The following is a 19,530-nucleotide window of genomic DNA, read 5'->3' as shown; positions in this document are numbered from 1 at the left end:
TTAGTACAAGCTATTGATAATTAAACTCCAACAACCTATACATATTTTAGTTTGAAAAGTGTTTAAGTATGATGATGGTTAATTGTTTGAATTGTTATATGATTGTATACTAATTATTGAGTTTGAAGAATCGTGAATTATATTTATCAATTCCGCCAAGTCATACATAATATCAACTTCCTCGTTCAAATTTTGGCTGTAAATAATCATTTTCTTATATTCTCTACGTATACTATTCAGCAATTGAACATTTTTTGTTTGTAATCGAATCAAACTATATTCTCATAATTATTTAGAACACAAAAAGAAGAGAACGAAAATAATGGATCATGCATTGATCAAGTTGATGTATGTGTGAATTGTGTATATATAATATATTCATATATGTAAGTATGTGAGTATGTATAGAATGGTAGATTGTAGGTGTGTAAGAAGAAAGATCTAGGGGGCTTCAAAAAAAGGAGAGAAAAGGACAGAGCATGTGAAAAGAGACAGAGAAACAAACAGAGTAGTGAACAGTCTTACTCTCTTTTTTTTCCTTCTTTTTTTTTTCTCTGCAGTTAATGAACCCAACCCTCTCTGTATATTTCTGATTCTTCACATGCCTTTCTCTTCTTTCTTATTCCTATTACTAATGCCCAAAAAAAATATTTAATAAAAACGACAAAATATCTAACAATTTTTAAAAAGAACAAAAGTACTTTCACTTCACTTGCAACCAAACAAACCTAGTCCCCTTCTTTATCCAATGGTCTCTTCCCTGCTCTCTATTTATCATCTAAACACCCTTTTCTTTCTTTCTTAATTACCATTTTGCCACCTTTAGAAATAAGAAGAGTAGAAGACCACATTTCTTTCTATATATCACCATGTGAAAGCTATAACGTTGACAAAAAAATATGAAATGTAAGCTTTACTTTTTTTTTGTTAGTAACGCAGCGCAAACCGTAAATATTTATGTATCTTTAGTTAAAAAAGTTTGGTTCTTTCTTCCCCAGTCAGAGATTTTGTGCAGTGATACAAGAAGCTCATTCCGAATTCTATTAATAAATACTCGTCAATTCTGTTTTTTTCAACATATCTATCAGTTGTTTTCATGTATCTGATTTTCTACTGTCTTAGACAGTAATACCAGGCAGGGCTCACTGAATTTTAAATTAAAAAAAAATTGAGCTCATTAAAAAGGAAACGGCACTCATTTTTAGGCCATGGAGTATTGGGATACAGCTGAAATTAAAAAAAAGGCATCTGCTCAAAGGTTGAAAAAAAAAAGATTCCCAAAAATCAATGCACTTTTAAGAAAAAAAAATACAAATGGTTATAGGTGTATAAATTCAAAATAATAAAAAAAGGGGTAATATTGAAGAAGATTGAGAAGAGAGGAAAGAGTAGTCAGAGAGACAGGAGCATCAAGTGCTGCAGAAGAAGCAACAGGAACACTGGGCCTGAGTCCCTTCAGATTTGCCAGTCTTTATAGGACCACACTCTCCTTCTTCCCTTACATTTTATCTATTTTAACATTTACAATATTGGATATTTTAATGTTGTTTTGATTTTACACTACATGGCAAAACTCCTTAAAAGCTCTTGTCCTCTTATGATATATATATATATATATATTTATTTATATATTGTTTTTTTTTGACATAACTTATCTATCTTTTTCTTATTTTTTTATTATTTTTTGTGAAAGAACTCTTTTTTTTATAAATCATGTATTCGTTTTGACTAATATTCCCTTAAAACACATTATTTTTTTATATTTAATATAGTCATAAGAGAGTGTGACGAAATGAACAGTAATCTCCGTTCTGTAATAACTTTATATTCCCAAAATACAAAAAATAAAGTATATATATAAAAGAGGGAATGGCCTCGTGAAGAGGAAGAAGCTAGCTAGTGTTCATGCAAATTGCATCTGAGGAATATATGCTTAGAGAGAGAGAGGGAGAGAGATCAAACCAGAGGGAAAAAGTGACAGAGAAAGTGGTCTTCTTTGTCTGTTTCTGTCCGAAACTCAGGAACCCTAGCTAATCTCTGAATCTATCAAGAAAGTTCTTGTTTTTATACTCTTCTGATTTTGCTACATAACCATTTGAGGAAAGCTAGAGAAGAAGAAGAAAGATGATGAGCTTAAGTGGAAGTAGTGAGAGATCAATAGAGAGGCCTCCATTCACACCAACACAATGGAAAGAACTGGAGCATCAAGCCCTAATTTACAAGTACATGGTCTCTGGTGTTCCTGTCCCACCTGAGCTCATCTTCTCCATTAGAAGAAGCTTGGACTCTTCCTTGGTCTCTAGACTCCTCCCTCACCAATCCCGTAAGCCTTAAACTTAAAATTATTATAGTTTCTACTTTGTTGATTTCCAGTTTGTTTTTGTTTCTCTTTCTTGCATTAAAGTTTCAATCTTTTGTTGATTCTCATGCCTCTAAAGTTTGCAGCTTTATGTATTTTAGAGTGTTTTGGGTTCTTGTCTTAAGTCTCCACTTTCACAAACTCAGAGTCCACAATACCTTCTGATGATTTTGGATAACTCTACTCAAGGTCTTAATTAATCATGGACCGCTTTACACAGAAAACATCATGATTAACCTTAGGGTTTTTTTTTTTTTTTGCTTATTTAAATGTGTGTAGTTGGATGGGGATGTTACCAGATGGGATTTGGGAGAAAACCAGATCCAGAACCGGGAAGATGCAGAAGAACAGATGGTAAGAAATGGAGATGCTCAAGAGAAGCTTACCCAGATTCCAAGTACTGTGAAAAACACATGCACAGAGGAAGAAACCGTGCCAGAAAATCTCTTGATCAGAACCAGACAACTGCTCCTTTAAAATCACCGTCTCTCTCTTTCCCCAACAACAACAACCCAAGCCCCACCTTGTCTTCTTCTTCTTCTACTTCCTCTACTTATTCTGCTTCTTCTTCGTCTCCTTCAATGGATGCTTACAGTAACAGCAATAGGTTCGGCGTTGGTAGTAGTAACACTAGAGGTTACTTCAACAACCATTCTCTTGATTATCCTTACCCTTCTTCTTCACCTAAACAACAACAGCAGCAAACTCTTCATCATGCTTCTGCTTTGTCACTTCATCAAAACACTTCTACTTCTCAGTTCAATGTCTTAGCCTCTGCAACTGACCCCAAAGACTTCAGGTTCTCTGTCTTATCTTCTAATTTAATTCCCTTGTTTCATGTTTAGATTAATTCTTGAAAAATAAAATGAAAAAGGCATGATCTTTAATTTGTCTGAGGAATTCTCTTTTAACTGTGATTTCAGATATTTGCAAGGGATTGGAGAGAGAGTTGGAGTTGGGGAGAGAACATTTTTTCCAGAAGCTTCTAGAAGCTATCAAGATTCTCCATACCATCATCACCAACAACCGTTAGCAACAGTGATGAATGATCCGTACCACTGTAGCACTGATCATAAGGTTGATCATCATCACACATACTCATCGTCGTCATCATCTCAACATCATCATTATCATGATGATCATCGACAACAGCAACAACAACAACAACAGTGTTTCGTTTTGGGCGCCGACATGTTCAACAAACCCACAAGAAGTACTGTCTTCGCAAACACATCGAGACAAGATCATCAAAATCAAGAAGAGGAGGAGAAAGATTCATCGGAATCGAAGAAGTCTCTTCATCATTTCTTTGGTGAGGACTGGGCGCAGAACAAGAACAGTTCAGATTCTTGGCTTGACCTTTCTTCCCACTCAAGACTCGACACTGGTAAATATGCTAATAGATGATAAACAGTTCTCTTCTCTTAATATTATTGCTAGTTTTAAATTTTAATTTAAAATAAAATTTCTCAGGTAGCTAATTAAGGCCAGATAGCATCAATGATGGATCTGCACCAGCACACACAAGTTCGAAATGTTGAAGGGTCACATTTCACATCTATTTCCGTGGAACATTGAGACAAGACACTGTTTGCAGAGACCTATATCTTTACATTTATGTATCTCTCTCTCTCTCTCTCTATCTCTCTCTATGTGTGTGTGTTTGTTAGGTCCATCAAGAAAAGTGATCCGACATATATATCTGTGTGTGTTTCTCTTGCTTTCTCCGGCTACTATTTTCTTCCAAGATATCGTTTTTATTTTACTGTAGCTGAAAGCAACAAAAGGAAACGTGACTTTTGTGAGGGGCTAATGCTACATATGTATATTGGTTTCTTTCTTAGGATGCAAGCATCTATATAGCTTCCTACATATGGATCTATTTAACATATTAATCTAGTTTTTTTATTTTCCAAGGCCTGTTTTTAGTTGCGATTCCATTGTTATAATATAAAAGAAAGGCATAGCCAAATTTGAAATTTGTTCAAATGTAAGATTATCGGCGGTGACTTTTATACACTTCAAATGCCAAACTTTAAAAGTACAAACACAAGCAACCAATCATTGTCTTCAATGACTTTATATATTGAGATTATCAGCAGGTCATATGACTTTTATTGACTCAAATCGTCGATTAACCACGCATTTATAAAACGAGAGAATGATCTGCAGAGCCTAACATAATTGTAACCAATTAAATATACTTTACTTAAGCTAAAAGCATGATAGATTTTGTCGTTTATAACAAAAACAAACAATCATATACAACTTTTGGTGTGTGCTTCCTGGATCCATGCATGTGCTTCTTTAGTATAAGGAACGAGGGAGAAGTTAAAAAGACCAACATCATGACTTTTGATCTATTAAGTATATACAGATAAACATCTTTTACGTGCGTATGATTACTTGGAATCATTACCAACATTATATTATATTTCACATTAATTAATATAGGTATGCTGAGAATTTTAAAAAGCATGTTGCCAACGAAGATTCTATTAGCGGAATCTGGTCCAGATCAAAACCAGCTCATATTTGTTCATACCAAGCAAAAACGCGTCTTAAACACTTTCATAGGAGGAAACAAGATCAACAAAGGGCAAAGCATTCTTGAACAACGTGAAAATATCTTAACCAGACCGGGTTTTCGCGTAAAACGAACCACGTTATGATAGTTTCAGAACACCAGAATTATTTTCTAAACCATATTAATTACTGATGATCGGTAACGGTGTAATCTCCAGCTCTTCAAATACGCAATACCACCAGTTCTAACCAAACCAGAGGCCGGTTAGTAATTACCACCATCATACGAAACTTTCATCGAATGTGGACTTTTGCAACATAACATAAGAAGATGCAGAATAACAGATTTAAATAACGAAGAGTTTACAGATAAAACACAAAAGATTCAACATTTTCTGATTCTAAGAACTATCAAACACGAAATACTTCAGCATTTTCTAATTCCAACAGCTAATCAAACACGAAAGACTTGGCATTTTCTGATTTCAAGAGCTAATCAAACACGCAAGACTTGGCATTTTCTGATTCCAAGAGCTAAGAGTTACAATCTAAGCGGTTCCTATCTAAAACTAAAAGTGTCTCAAACATCAAAATCATACCTGAAAGAATTGACAAAGAATCTGTTGTCTAAGAAAACCAAAACATGGAGCTAGAAACTTGATCTTCCCTATCATACTCTGCCTTGATTCTCACTACAATATCACACAAACAAACCGAAATATAGCACGAATATGCATAAACAGGGGAATGGTGTACAAACCCTGAATTATTTCAGAGGATATTCAAAGAACAACACATTTGCGAACTCACAAATGAAATTAGATATCGTTTTTTTTTTTTTGGAACATCTCACAGAATCCCTAAAACAATTTTACATGACTTTGACCCCTTCTCTGTTTTTTTTTCGACCTCTCTGTTCACTCTAGTTAGCATCGTTAGGCATGTAAAGGAAAAAAACTACACGACCTTAAAAAGAACAACAAAAAAAATCAGACGGAAAGATGAATACAAAGAAAGGAAAAAAAGGGAATTGTCAATTTACCAATTTACAGAGGGAAAAGTCTTGATCAAGTCTTCTTGATCCGATGAGAGGAAAACATCAATGCAAATCTTAATCAGTTGTGAATCCCTTTTTAGTGATGCTTTTTCTTCGTTCCCAAAAGTGATGAAAATTCAATAAGTTTCTCTCCAAATCAGTAAGCGTGTGTCATCCTCAAAAGCTGCTTTCTCTTGAAAACCAAGAAGGCAACGACGCAAATCTGCAACATTGCTGCAAACACAGCAAATACCAGACCCACCGTTTTCCCTGTATTTAATCCACTTTTCTCCGACTGCTTGAAGATCCGCGGCGGAGGAGGAGGAGGCGGAGATGGCGGTCGTAGCCGCCGTGGTTGGTTTCTATTCGATTGTGGAGGAGAAGCTAGCGCACGCGGCGGAGGGGGAGGGGGAGGGGATTTCGGAATCGGCGGCGGTGGTGGAGGTGGAGAAGAAGTAGGAGGAGGAGGAGGCGGAGGTGATGGTGACGGTGGCGGCGGAGAAGTAGGAGGAGCAATAATGTCAACGCTGGCTTGAGGCGGAGGAGGCGTATTGACCTGAGGAGTGGGTGGAGGAGGAGGAGGCGTATTTAGCTGTGGAATCGGTGGCGTATTGCCTGATTCGACGGGAGTTGGCGGAGACTGCAACACGACAAATAACGGAGGCGGCGGCGGCGGCGAGATATTCTCGAGAGGTGGCGACGGCGGAGGAGGAGGAGGTGACTGAGTTTGAGGTTGATCTTGTGATTGGACAAGGAGGAAGCCATGGATGCTGAGAATGATGACGAGAAGTAAAACATTCAAGGTTGAATATCTGAAAACGAAATTCAAAAAACCCATTTATCACCAGATTGACGAGGTAGCTCGATCCAAATGAAACCTAGCGGTTTTTCTTCCGCCGTCACCGCATGGTGGAGCAAACGAGATTGATAGATAGAAAAGATCTGGTCAACGACGATTGATCAGGAGAGAAATCGAGGGAAAATTGTCTCCGTTCCTCCTCGACCCCAAAAACCTTGGAGAAGAGAAAACAGATGGAGTCGAGAAGAAGCAAGAATCTAAGGAATCCCGAATCTGAGGAAGGAAGCAACTAGGAGGTAATTGTTGTTCCGGTTTCTAATTGCCCCCAAATTGACGAATCGAATTCGGAGGGGTCAGAGAATTTTCAGAGAGACGAAGAGAATATAGGTCGATTAAGAACATTGACCATACAAGGAAAAACTTGACAGAGGGTAAAATTTTCCGGGAAAATGCAGAGAGAGAGAGAGGGAGAGAGAAGTAACGGTTTAGGGCTAAATCTGGGGGGAGAGATTAAGGAGAAATTTGGGGGAAATGTAGATATAGATTTCGATTTTACGAGCTGTAATAACTCACTTTTTTTTTTCTCTCCTTCTTCAAGGGATAAAGAAAAACGAAAACCTTCCTATGTAGTTTCTTGTTTTTTTGAGAAATAGTTTTGCTGTTTGTTCCGTTGTTGAAACTCCGGATCCAATGTCAATCGTGGCATCATTCCACCATCATCATTCATCATCATCATAATCTCCTTTTGACCCTCATACACAGTTATTGGGCCTAACTAAGCCCACATAACCAATGATTACAACCCATTAGTTCCATTCCTCCTGAATTGTTTGTTTTTTAGCAGCCATGGTTTATTTCCAGAGAAGATTTGACTTGAACATACCCAAGCTTAGATTATGTATAAAAAAAAAAAAATCACACAAAAATTGTTGCATATCGATCATGTTTGTCATGTAATCAGGTGAAAAAGATGAAGAGGCATTCCTATGAATGTACAACAAGTGTCATCTACAATTCAATACTCCTAGGAAAGAATGTAGCAGCTTTATATAATCTATAGAAGATCCAAAATTAGACATGCAACTTGATGATACTCCGAGCTTGATAATGGTGAAAATCGTTGGTTTTATCCCCATGCCATGGAACAAGCATAGTTGACCACGAGTTTACCATCAATCCCAAAGTTCTGCAATTACCAAACAAAACCAGCACAACCTTAAGCAATGTTGATATCAGGCTAATAAACATAAAACGTTGTCTTCCAGAAAAGCAGTGCAAAGAGAAGAAGTGCAGAGAAAGCCATTGGCAAAGGAGGTACTTACATTGTATAGATCAATTACTGATTCATCGGGGTTAGGCGAGAAAGCGCTGTTTACATAGACAAACTTACAGTGAAGAGATATATCAGTGAAAAGATTCAATGTTTCAAATGATAAACAGAAAAGTGATTAATGATCACCAATGAGACATCTGAAGACACAGAATGCAGAGAAACAAATTCAACCATATCAAAGAAACATCTCAACAAGAAAGATCAAAAACCTATCACAAAGCTAATGACGCATCAAAGATATGATTGTTGCCTACTCAATCCGGAGACGGTTAATATTCCTATCAAACCACAAAAGTCTAGTGTAAGAGCCCTAGTTTCAACTCAGATTAAAATTTGGTAAATCGCCAAGGAAGGAAGCTACCTTGAATTTAGATTGTTTCAGTATTGGAGCACCTCCGGTAGCTCTTAGATGAACAACAACTGCGACGAAAATAAGAAGAATGAAAAAAAAGAAGATACGATCAAATCGGATCCCTAACATAGCAAGGTATACAACCGAGTAATCAAATAATATAAGCGATTCTAATGGAAAAACCTCGTCTGCGAATCAATGGCTCACTTTTTCGAAAGGAGCTCGGAGATTCGGTCGCCATCGTCGGCAGATTTTGCTAGACAGGGAAGGAGATAATTTTGGTAAAACGACAAGCCTTACTGCGTTTTCCTTTTTTGCAAAATTAATTAATGCAGATCATATTGGGCTTAAAACTTTTTAATATAAAAGCCCAACTTTGTTTGAAGTCCATATTTTATCCCGTTTGGGTAAAAAGTTTAGCAAAACAAAAACTAAAAATTAAATTTAACAAAAACACCAAGGACTATATGTTTGCGTGCGCGAATGCAGTTTTGCAGAATTCGTTATTCATCTACTATAAGAGAGTCGTAGCATAGCATAGATGACATCTTGTCTAGATAATATAAAAAACCATAGTTAGTTTTCAATCATTTTGGCACATGCAAAGTAAGTCAAGTTAAAACGTAAAAAACTTACTATTGCCCTATCAAACTAAGGATTATACACGATGTAGCTTGATTAAGAGTCATGGACAAGAAAGTCAACATCTCTCACCCATAGGTGAAAATATTACTCAAAACACTATTTATTTCAAATTCTAAATAACATGAAAGATCTATTTCAATCAGAAACAGTTGACTGTCTTTTTCATGTTGTATCTGAAATTCTGAATGTTGTCCATAGTTTGTCTTGGCTCTCCCATATTTTATTAGTAATTCTATTTGAATTATATACTCTTTTTTTGCCAAAAAAAAAAATTTAAAATAAAAATTTAGAAACGAGGTTCCATTGACACAAATATATTATCACAATAAAGAATTTGGTGGAGCAGAATATAAATAGTAGGATGTGGTCCTGTGGAAATCAAAATGGTAGGATATTTAACTTCGAGATCAATTTAAAACTTAATTAAATAGAAAAACGTCTTAGATCAATCTTATTTAAGATCAATGAATAAACATCATATATTCCTATTATATATATATGTTATCTGCTGGTTAAACAAACAAAAACTTATATATAAACTATATGGTCTTATATCTCATTTAGATATTCACATGGTGAGAGAGACTAGACATATATAGAAAACAAGACGATGACATCGACCCATTTGAGATAGATAAATCGTTATCCGTATAAAGTAATGTCTATTAATTATGATTATAGGGATGGTCCATAAATGGAAAGAAGACAATCTTGTGCATCGTGCCTGGGCACTGGAAATGAATGATTTGAAGTTAGGTAGGTTTATGACAAATCCAGAGGCAATAGTAATACGTTGATCTTCTCTACAGTCATTTTCTTGGTCTCCATCCATGCGATTGTGCTCGTTCTCATTAAATCGTCGCAGTTGGAAAAAGAGTCACATATGCCTCTAACTAAATTGTAAGAAAAATTCACACCATACCTATATTACAAACGCAACGCGGATAGCTCATTTGATTAAATTAACAATGTTTTTTTTTTTGCTCCAAAATTCTAATTTACGATGGAGATGTATGGGTTATTTATGCTTTAACAAGTATTCCTTCTGTTTCTTATAGATGTTATTAACAGAGAAGAAAAAAATATGTTTACTCTAAAACCAATATGTGTATGAATTGATACTAAAAAGCAATTTCAATCTACTTCCGCCATTTTTTAAAACAAAAAAAAAGCATGCCAAAACATGAAAAAGAATGAATATTTATTTCTTATTTACAATGGTGTTAAAAAAAATCATTTTTGTTGGCATCGTAACTTTTAAAAATAAAATAAAAGGCGTACAGTGTTTGCTACTTTTTGCTATTCCAGTGTGGTCCACATCTGATGTGGAGTGGAAGATTTTTATAGGGATCAGAAAAAATTAACCGAGTTTAACACGTGCGCACGTGTGAGAGAGAGTTACAGACACTTGACTTAAGCGGCCACCCGTCACGTGCGGGCTAGATTTATACCCACTCGTTTTCGGTCCAAATTTTCTCTCTGTAATTGCCCGCCACGTGTCCTCTTCATTGGTCCAGCGCTCTTTATTTCCCCCAAACGTTATAATTTACCCAATTTTCTCAGGTGAATTAACATAATCTTTTTTTATAATTTTTAGCCTTTTTGAGGGAGTTATGTAATTTATGCGCATATTTTTCTGTTTTTATATAGATCTACATCTAGGTTCGTTTTCGCTCCTCTCCTTATCAATCAGAAAAAAAAAAATCAATTGTATTATGTTAGTAGTTGTTAATTTTACAGGCGTTTCTTCATGTCTAGTGTTCTTTTATCCAGTGGCGAAATCAAAAATTTTTTTATTGGAAGTAAATATATATATATATATATATATATGATGTTAGGAGTGGAGGCATTCATATTAGACTCTAATAAATTACACTAATTTTTAAAAATTATTAGGGTCATTCGCCCCTGTCTTCAACAATGTGGCTCCGCCACTGCTTTTGTTCCGATTGGTTTTATACGCTTAATGTCGAATTTAATAAATCAGCATTTAGTATTTATATGCTTAATGTCGAATTTAACGCAAAATTATTAATTATCATAACCAATAGATTCATACTTACACACATAAGATGATTAATACAAAGTTGAGAGTGTCCCACCACCATTGCACCATGTACCGTTTTACGACGACATGTACACGTCCGTGCACACTCACGAACGAACAGAGAGTGAGTTGCTATCGAATTAAATATACATATGGTGGATTGAGTAGTGTGAGTGTGTGATTTGAAATGTAGTAAGCCCTAGCTAGAATTAATATATAGAAATAGCTGTTAGTGCATGCGAATGACGAGTTGTGCATGGTTGATATTGGACATTGTATGCCCCTTAAAATTATTCTTTTATCTTTATAACACTCATATCAATTTATGGTATATGTATGATATATATAGCTAGCTGTCCAAGTGCTTTTATTGATTTGTCTGATCACGACGAAACTTCTTCGTTCAACACCTATACACTCGTGTATTAATTTCTTTGTATTGGTACTCTAATTATTGAAACGAAATCGACACTAAAATAAAATTTGATTTTCAGTCTATATAAGCTAATGCTTTCAATTATGTCCGAAAATGAACGATTCTTGTTTTTGTCTAATTCGTCTTTACCGCCATTTTAGTTTATAGAGAAAAGTAATTACAGTACTTTGTTTAATTGGTTAGATTTCATTGTTGGAGTCAAACTTTGGAAACTAATTGGCTAAATCAGCACGTTACTCTCATGATTATATTTTCACTTTTCACAACTCCCCCACTTCACCCACCACGAAGAGGGGACAAATCCACATATGTTATACTTACCGACGTAAGTATCCCTTTATACACTTACTACCTAACATTTTCATTAATAAGAGTGTTCGATCAATTCAAATTAATTAAAGCCGAATATCTTTGATTCTCTGTACACTCTTTTATTTACTCGAATAAACTTACATATATATCTATTACGAAGTAATTTCTTTTTTTATCAATCAAATCCCTTCTCATGTACTATTCGATATATAGTTGTTTCTTAACTTTTTTTCTAATCGAAGCTAGTAAAGGATTGATTGTCGATTATGCGGGAATTGCAAGCTATTGATAAGAAAACAACCGTTTTATTAAAGTGATTTAATAAAAAACGAAAAGATAATATAAGTGAGAAAATGGGTCCGTACTAATGTATGTGATCTTTTCTTTGTATCGGATTTTTTTTCTTGGCTATGTAACTTTTGACCACAATACCACCTAGCCATATTAGCCTTTTTTAGGTTTTGTTTAGGCAATAATATGATTGTTTTATACTTTACTAAATACAGAAAATTTGAAGCTACAGTAATTAGCATATTTGTGTTAGCTTTAATAGCTTATCATAATGCTATGATTCGGTGGTCCAATCTTGTTAGTTTTGTACCAGATTCGTTTTGTCATGCTTTTTTTTGCAGAGTCATTTTAACTATGTTAATAGTGTAAGCGTATGCAAACTAATGCCCGAAATATGAATATATTAATAAGACGTTAGTCGTTAGATGTGTGGATTCTTTCTCGTTCCATAAACGCAGTCAAATCGAAGGTTGTCAAGCTGACAAAAAAAAAAAAAAACAACGTACGTAAAATATTAATAATACAAGATTCGTTATTTGAAAATAGTGTTTTGAATTGAAACTTTTACTGTTCTAAAATCTATATTTGCATGTCGATTTCGCGTTACATTATCAAGAAAGAGTAGACCAACCATGTTCAAACAACATATCATAAAATTTTATTTTTCCATCTATATATATTACACAATTGTGTATACTCGATATATATGGAAGAAAACTATGTTCATAATCATCTTGTGGTTTAATCATCGATGAATTGATATTCAAGACGTATAATGCAGAATCCAACATCATAATCTTAAGCCATGCTTAATTAGAGCAAGACAAGCTAATCCAATCAAATTTAAACAATAAAAAGGTACTCGATAAAAAATTGAATATTGGATACTATTGTCCATGACATTTGAGACCAAGTCTCTTTCACCTTTTTTTTTACGCCCATCTTATTGATCATTATTAGTAGCATCAAACCAAATCTTTTACTTTTAGTTAATTAATTTCGTTTTTTGTTTCTACTCAAACCTCTTGTTCTAATTTAAATTTTACAAAAAAAAAAGAAAAGAAAAGAGAGAACAAATAACAGAGGAAGAGACGAAGAAAAGGCAACGACTCTTTGCTGTTCTAATTGGTGACATAAACCTTGGTTTCCCTTTTCATTTTTTTTTTCTTTCTACTTTTGTCAGATTTTTGACTCCTCGCATTAAAGATTATTGTAAAACCTCACAGTAAATTAGATAGCTAATTAAGCTGCTTAGTTAGGACCAAAATAAACCAAGTTTAGGATGATGATCATTGATATCAACACAGATAGTTTTATACACAAGTTACTTAACATGCATAGAAGAATTTAAGAAAGAGCGAAAAAAAAAAAACCGTTTTAGAAAACGGTAAAACATAATAATAATAGCCTCAAGAGGAAGGAAAAAAAAGACCGTATTAAATTATCTAAAACTAATCACCCACCAACCACTTAATATAACAACTAATGATAATAATTATACAAGTAAAGCAGTAGAAATGGGTCGATTCGTATTATCAAGACGAGTGGTCTCGTAGACCGGCAACTCTTCTTGATACCTCTCGATCCCAATCGCAGAAAGATTCTCCAACTCGAACAGATCGGAGCTCGCGTAACTCGCCGCGTCATCATCGTCCTCTTCGACGTCGTCAACGTTGGTGACATCATCTGCGTGCATGGCCAAGTGATCCTTGTTCTTCATCTTCTGGTAAGTTCTGATAAGATCCTTGGCCGCTTCGATAACACGGCGATTCTCCTCCTCCATGACGTGGCGTTCGTTGTTGTAACCGTAAGGGATGTGGTGGATGGAGGAAGAATCTTCGTCGAGGATCACATTCACCGGACAGAACCGTACGGACCTTTTCGATTTCCCGCTAGACGACGGCGTTTTGCTCAGGCAAGACCTGGAGAAAGAAGACGCGGAGGAGCAGGTCGTTGAGGAGGAGGAAACCGCCGGCTCCGAAGTTTTCTTGGGCTTCCTAGGGTTACTACTAGCGGCGTTGGTGAAGAGGGAGTTGAGGAAAGCGGCGAGTCGTCCGCCGGGAGAGATCGGATGTTTGACTTTTTTCAAATCTGTGTAGATTTTCAAGGCCTTTGACTTGGTTCTCAAGAAACCGCCGAGTTCTTGTTTACTAGTGTTAGGTTTCTGGTCGAATCTCTCGACGGATGTTGTTCGAATGGGTTTCGGTTGACGAGTAGTCGGCGGCGGAGAGGAGACGGATTCGGAAGAGGAGAATCCGCCGGTGGAGTCGGAGGAGCAGGCGGAGTTGTTATTGGAGTATGGAAGGAAAACGGAGTCGGTGTTGTTGGTCTTCCTTGTGGATGATCTCTCGAAATCGGCGGCGATAGAACGGCGGTGAAAGACGAGTTTTTCCGGTGGATGATCTTGGTACGCGTGACGGTGTTGATGATGATGAATCTTCTTAGTAGTAATCATCATAGTGGATTCGACGGGAGGGGAATAATCGTCGTCGATGGAGCGGTAGATTTGGTCGAGGAGAGTGGAGGAGAAGGAAGGGTTACGACAGTGATTTCTTCTTGATGTTGATGAAATTGGATTTTCCCAATTACTACTCTCCATGAGATGAGAGGAAATATTGGATTTCTCTCAAGGAAGAATAATGGAGAGGATGAAAGAGAGAGAGAGAGAGAGTGAGAGGAAGAAGAGAGGAGTGTGTTTTAAAAGAGGAGATGGAGGCAGACACAACTGGTAATCATTGCCACGTGTCTTTCTCGACAGCTTCTGGACTCTGCCTCTGTCTACAATAACCAATCATCTTTTTTTTTTTTTTGTATTTTATTATTATTTACCACCTCTATTTTTACATTTTAGTCTGTATTTTATATAATAGCACATTAATGGTAAAGGTCGTTTAAAAAAAAATATACGTTGCTAAGAAAAAAAATGAACAAGGAAAAAGAGTAACAAGTTTTGTAAAGCAATTAATGATTCATTCAAGTTAAAGAAGAAATTTGCATTAATTAGATATAGGAAATTAAATATTATGAAACAAAAAAAAACCTAGAAAATCAACTATAATGGAACAGAAGGAGTATTAACTTTCAAACGTTCACAGTAGAATGGACTAATCAGTTTTACGTACGAACTAGATCGTTTTACGTGTAGTCGTAGAGCATGTATATAACAGTATTTCCAGTGTATATCCTGAAATCATGAGACATTGTATATCATTCATTAATCATCTAAATAAAATTAGAAAGACAAAAATTAAACATACCTCAAATGTCTATTCAATGAATTTTCACATGCATTGTCAACGTGAGTAATAAACGTAAATACAACTTAGACTACAAATTATTAACGGTGTTTTCAAGACAGTATCTAAAGTCTTTAAACGAAAAACAATACTCTCTCGATTGTTATCTTTAGCTATTTTTACGTTACCATGGTGACAGTATTATGGCTTTTCTATTTTTTTTTTTTTTTTAAAAACAGTAAGGTCTTCTAAATTTTAAAATATGTAGTTTCTTCCTCATGAATCAAAATGGTTAGTTTAATAATTTTTCTTGAACATAAACAAACTATGCATGGGATATCACTGCTGGGTTACAGAGCAACTAGCCTTTATTCACATGACACGACCCAAAGATTCACTTATGTGTTCCCTACTTATAAAGTAAAAGATTAAAGTTGTTCCTTCCTCATCATAATAAGTCTCATTTGTTTTTCATTTTATATGTATTTTTTAAGTACTATAACACAAATCTGTGATTTATTACAGCAAACCCAATATTGATACTTGGGTCCATACACTTTTTCTTTTCTTTTTTGTGAACTTATATTTTCTAATTAAGTAGTATGCTGCCAAACTACATCGTTCTAAATTTATTCAAAAAATATTTTTATTGTTTATTGGTCATTGCACATCATTATATATGATTAATAAACACTTGTGGAGATTTTCAGACAGAAGACTATTTGTTGTAAGTAAATTAAAACCATCATATATTGTTTTCCTGAGTTCAAGAAAACATTTTAATTTGACATATTAAAAGTTAAAAGGTTTGAGAAACTCTAAAACGAAAAGAAAGGGTTAGGAGAGATCTCTAGTTTAATCAGGGAAGAGGCTTTGAGAGACGATCTCCAACTTTAAAAGACAATCTCTCGTGGTTTGGTTGATTATAGAGTGCTTAGGTGATGATGAGCAAAGATTTGGTGCTTTCGTAAGCTCGTGATGGGAAGTAGAAAGGAGACACCCTTGAAAATCAAGTTTAACCTATGACTATGTGTCTCTATTTTGGTTTAAGGTGGTAATACAAAGTGGGACTAAAAGTCATGTTGAGAGCAAAAAGCAAAGCAATTCAGAATGATTCGGGCGAGATATAAGTTATCCCAAGATTATATGAACTTGATTTTGCTTTAAAAAAAAACTGTAAACAGAGTTTCCAACAAACTTAGAAAAAACTTTTAAACTCTAGCTACAAACACAAAACCCATACCTCATTCTCAAAAGTTGAATACATATACACACATCGATCAGATAATAAAATAAATTTATTAAATGTTCAGTGAATCGAAAAAAAAAGAAAAAATTGACCCAGGAATCTAAACGTATAATAGAATATAGAATATACAACATAAACTCGTGGGAATATAGTAAAAAAATAGAAGAAAGGAAATAGGAGTTAAGAAAAAGAAAGCGATGGAGATTATGGAAAACCCTACGAAAACTATATAGGCTTAGCTTTAGAAATCAGAAGCAATGTTGTGTGTTGTGAATTGTATTAAAAGAAATTAAAGGACTTTTTGAGGATGAAGGAACAGTCAAGCAATGCGGCTAAAGAGACTCCATCACTTATGAACCTAACACCCAACCAGCATTTGTCATTACCAACCATGATTTTGCAGCCCACTTTAATTGATAATTGAGTTTGCTTTGCAGTTATTGGAAACCCCTAGCTTGTTAAATTACATTTTAGTTATAAGACCGAACCGTTTAAGTTTCATGTGATATTAATTTGTGCTAATTAATGATATCTAAGGTCTTTAACTAAATAAAATAAAACATGTTAAGTTGATTAATATTATTTTCACAAAAGACAGACATTAATTTTGCCACGAAATTGCTATGAAGCAGGGGCAAAACAGAAGGAAGCCAACAGTTTAATGGAAATGATTAGACAAAGACAGCGGGATTAAGACAAGATCACCATCTGATTAACAAAATCAGGCTTTATTAGCAAGTAGAGACGATTTTTAATTATGACGAATTACTGTAAACGTCACTTACTTTTACCATGTAGAAGTGACCCAACACTGTTATAAACTTATACTAATATCGATTACCGTATTTATTTATAAGAGTTATAATTAACTAAAAATAACATATCGTTCATTTAAACAATTTTTTTTAATATCATATGATGTGTTACATTTATGTTAAAAATATTTACCTTGGCTTTTCCGGTTTCCCCATAAGGATCCTTTATTTCTTTAAACGTTACAAAATGATCTTTTACTTTTACAGCTTGATTTAACTTTGAATCATTGACTGTAATCCTCTTTTTAAAAAATTTATTACGTTGTCTATTTTAACTAAAGAGTTATATTAAGCTTACTTATCCAACCCCTAATTACTGCCTAACGATTTGCCTATTTTGAGCGTTATTGAATAGATTTAAGAAGGGTATATTATAGCAATCAATTTCGATATCATACAACAGTCATTTAAAAATACCTTCGGCGCTAACAACTGGAGCAAATATTTCACCAAGTGTAAGATTCGATCGATTACTAAAAACAATGGTTATAAGTTATAAGTCTTTGCCTTAAATAAACAATTTTAAGAAAAAATAATAATATTAAGATGTGATGTGTTTTTTAGGAATGTAGAAAATTAATTAGTTTAATTAGTCTATGTAAAGCTAATTACTTCTTATACGGTTAGCTAACGGAAAGCACTTTTTGATCATATAAATATAAATAGTGACTTTTGAGCCGCAAAATCTTTTTTAGTTATCTCATAAAATAATTTTTAATTGTGATTTTTAAGAGAAAAATCCTTTTAAAAGACAATATTAAAATGATGCCAATGATACATAAGCATGCGTACGCGCGTAGTTATACTGCTCTCTGTTTTTTGTGTAGTGGACTTTTTGTGTGTGTGTGGTGGACTTAATTATATAAGATAGAATATAGATCTAAGTTATCTGAGTTATATAACGTAAATATCCCTGGGCGTAACTTTGGTTTTCAGATATATGTATGTTTCCAGTAATCTAATTGGATATGCGAGAGAGAAGAACGCATGTTGAAAAAGTAAATGGTGCTCATTTGCAAAATTAGTCCCGTGGGATGGATTACAGTTCCATAAATTATATAATTTATAAATTTTATTTTTGATAAAATAAACATGTAATTTTTATGAAGAAACTAATAAATTAACATAGGATGAATCGAGCCTATATATTGTAAACTAGAAATCAACTACGAAAAAAAAAGAGAAGGAATTCGACCCTTTTTTTGTTCGTTTCGGGTTTAATAAATGCACACAGCAGACGCATGTTGTTTATCAGTTTATGAATGATCGTCGCTTTGAATCCGCGATACGTCACACTCGTAGAGCTCTTCTCTGACTGAAACCATCCTTCGTACCAAATTTTTGTTACAATCCATTTGGTTTACACATGAAATATCGAAAACCTTATCATAAATTTGTTTTCATGAGAAAATATGTGTATAGTTCAGATATTTTTAAAACATATAGAAGATCTATTCCATGTGCCACAACAGCCTCTTAGCTATATTTAAAAATTTTATCATCCTTTTTGCTTTATTTGATGTAATTTTTCTTTTCATATAACGCATTCCATATAATCTATAAAAAAAAGAGCGAGAGACTGATTAGAAAAAACCAATTCATATAAAAAACAACAGTACCAAAGGATTCCACGCATGTGTGGATATGATAGACAAAAGAAAGACAAAAGATTCCGATCACATCATAATTTGAGTTGGTGCATGCAATAGCAAAAGCAGATTCCTTTTAAATCAAATAGCTAGAGAGCACACACGGTTCAACTCTTCAAGAGAAACGTTTTGACATTAATATTTTCCTCAAAAAGAGAGAGAGAGAGAGAAAAAATACTTACCATACATGTTTGATATATGTTGGTGTATGTGTCTATAAATCACTCCACTATCTGTGATTTTGATATGTCATGTTGACAATTACAAACAACGTTTCCAACCTTTTTATTCTAGAAAATAAAAAAATTTCATTTTTTTTTACAAAAAGGGGAAAAAACAATTTCTAACTTGACAACAGCTACGTCTCAGCAAAATTTAGATGATTTGTTGGGAGAATATTTTTTTTAAAAATTCAGCAAATAAGCCTTTAAATAACCAAAGTGGT

The 19,530-nt window shown here is 34.4% G+C and overlaps 4 protein-coding genes across 4 annotated transcripts; 1 reads left to right on the top strand and 3 right to left on the bottom strand.

The window, feature by feature from the left end:
- Positions 1 to 1,933: 1,933 nt before the first annotated feature.
- Positions 1,934 to 4,201, top strand: LOC18024135 (growth-regulating factor 5). Its single transcript, XM_006407082.2, has 4 exons — positions 1,934 to 2,323; positions 2,639 to 3,158; positions 3,283 to 3,746; positions 3,833 to 4,201. The coding sequence occupies exons 1-4, from the start codon at positions 2,125 to 2,127 to the stop codon at positions 3,838 to 3,840; spliced, it is 1,191 nt and encodes a 396-aa protein (XP_006407145.1). The 5' UTR covers positions 1,934 to 2,124; the 3' UTR covers positions 3,841 to 4,201.
- Positions 4,202 to 5,610: 1,409 nt separating this feature from the next.
- Positions 5,611 to 7,331, bottom strand: LOC112088972 (leucine-rich repeat extensin-like protein 3). The gene has a single exon (XM_024159587.1). It carries the CDS (start codon positions 6,757 to 6,759, stop codon positions 6,079 to 6,081), a length of 681 nt encoding a protein of 226 aa, XP_024015355.1. The 5' UTR covers positions 6,760 to 7,331; the 3' UTR covers positions 5,611 to 6,078.
- Positions 7,332 to 7,684: 353 nt separating this feature from the next.
- LOC18024134 (ubiquitin-like protein ATG12B) lies at positions 7,685 to 8,692 on the bottom strand. The gene is made up of 4 exons (XM_006407081.2): positions 8,589 to 8,692; positions 8,415 to 8,473; positions 8,043 to 8,105; positions 7,685 to 7,906 (listed from the first exon to the last, which is right to left on the bottom strand). The coding sequence occupies exons 1-4, from the start codon at positions 8,644 to 8,646 to the stop codon at positions 7,847 to 7,849; spliced, it is 240 nt and encodes a 79-aa protein (XP_006407144.1). The 5' UTR covers positions 8,647 to 8,692; the 3' UTR covers positions 7,685 to 7,846.
- Positions 8,693 to 13,501: 4,809 nt separating this feature from the next.
- On the bottom strand, positions 13,502 to 14,802 carry LOC18024133 (protein BIG GRAIN 1-like A). Its single transcript, XM_006407079.2, has one exon. It carries the CDS (start codon positions 14,733 to 14,735, stop codon positions 13,632 to 13,634), a length of 1,104 nt encoding a protein of 367 aa, XP_006407142.1. The 5' UTR covers positions 14,736 to 14,802; the 3' UTR covers positions 13,502 to 13,631.
- Positions 14,803 to 19,530: the final 4,728 nt, after the last annotated feature.

This window comes from Eutrema salsugineum, unplaced genomic scaffold (assembly GCF_000478725.1).
Source record: "Eutrema salsugineum unplaced genomic scaffold, Eutsalg1_0 scaffold_13, whole genome shotgun sequence".
Lineage (NCBI taxonomy): Eukaryota > Viridiplantae > Streptophyta > Magnoliopsida > Brassicales > Brassicaceae > Eutrema > Eutrema salsugineum.
This window is presented reverse-complemented; position numbering and strand designations above follow the sequence as displayed.

Bases quoted from the DNA above. Each gene is read 5' to 3' on its own strand.
- LOC18024135 (XM_006407082.2), top strand. From the start codon at position 2,125: ATGATGAGCTTAAGTGGAAGTAGTGAGAGATCAATAGAGAGGCCTCCA. The intron at 2,324-2,638 runs GTAAGCCTTAAA...AAATGTGTGTAG, and splicing joins ACTCCTCCCTCACCAATCCC to TTGGATGGGGATGTTACCAG. The intron at 3,159-3,282 runs GTTCTCTGTCTT...CTGTGATTTCAG, and splicing joins ACTGACCCCAAAGACTTCAG to ATATTTGCAAGGGATTGGAG.
- LOC112088972 (XM_024159587.1), bottom strand. From the start codon at position 6,759: ATGGGTTTTTTGAATTTCGTTTTCAGATATTCAACCTTGAATGTTTTA.
- LOC18024134 (XM_006407081.2), bottom strand. From the start codon at position 8,646: ATGGCGACCGAATCTCCGAGCTCCTTTCGAAAAAGTGAGCCATTGATT. The intron at 8,474-8,588 runs GTTTTTCCATTA...TTTTCGTCGCAG, and splicing joins GCCATTGATTCGCAGACGAG to TTGTTGTTCATCTAAGAGCT. The intron at 7,907-8,042 runs GTAAGTACCTCC...TGGTAATTGCAG, and splicing joins CAGTAATTGATCTATACAAT to AACTTTGGGATTGATGGTAA.
- LOC18024133 (XM_006407079.2), bottom strand. From the start codon at position 14,735: ATGGAGAGTAGTAATTGGGAAAATCCAATTTCATCAACATCAAGAAGA.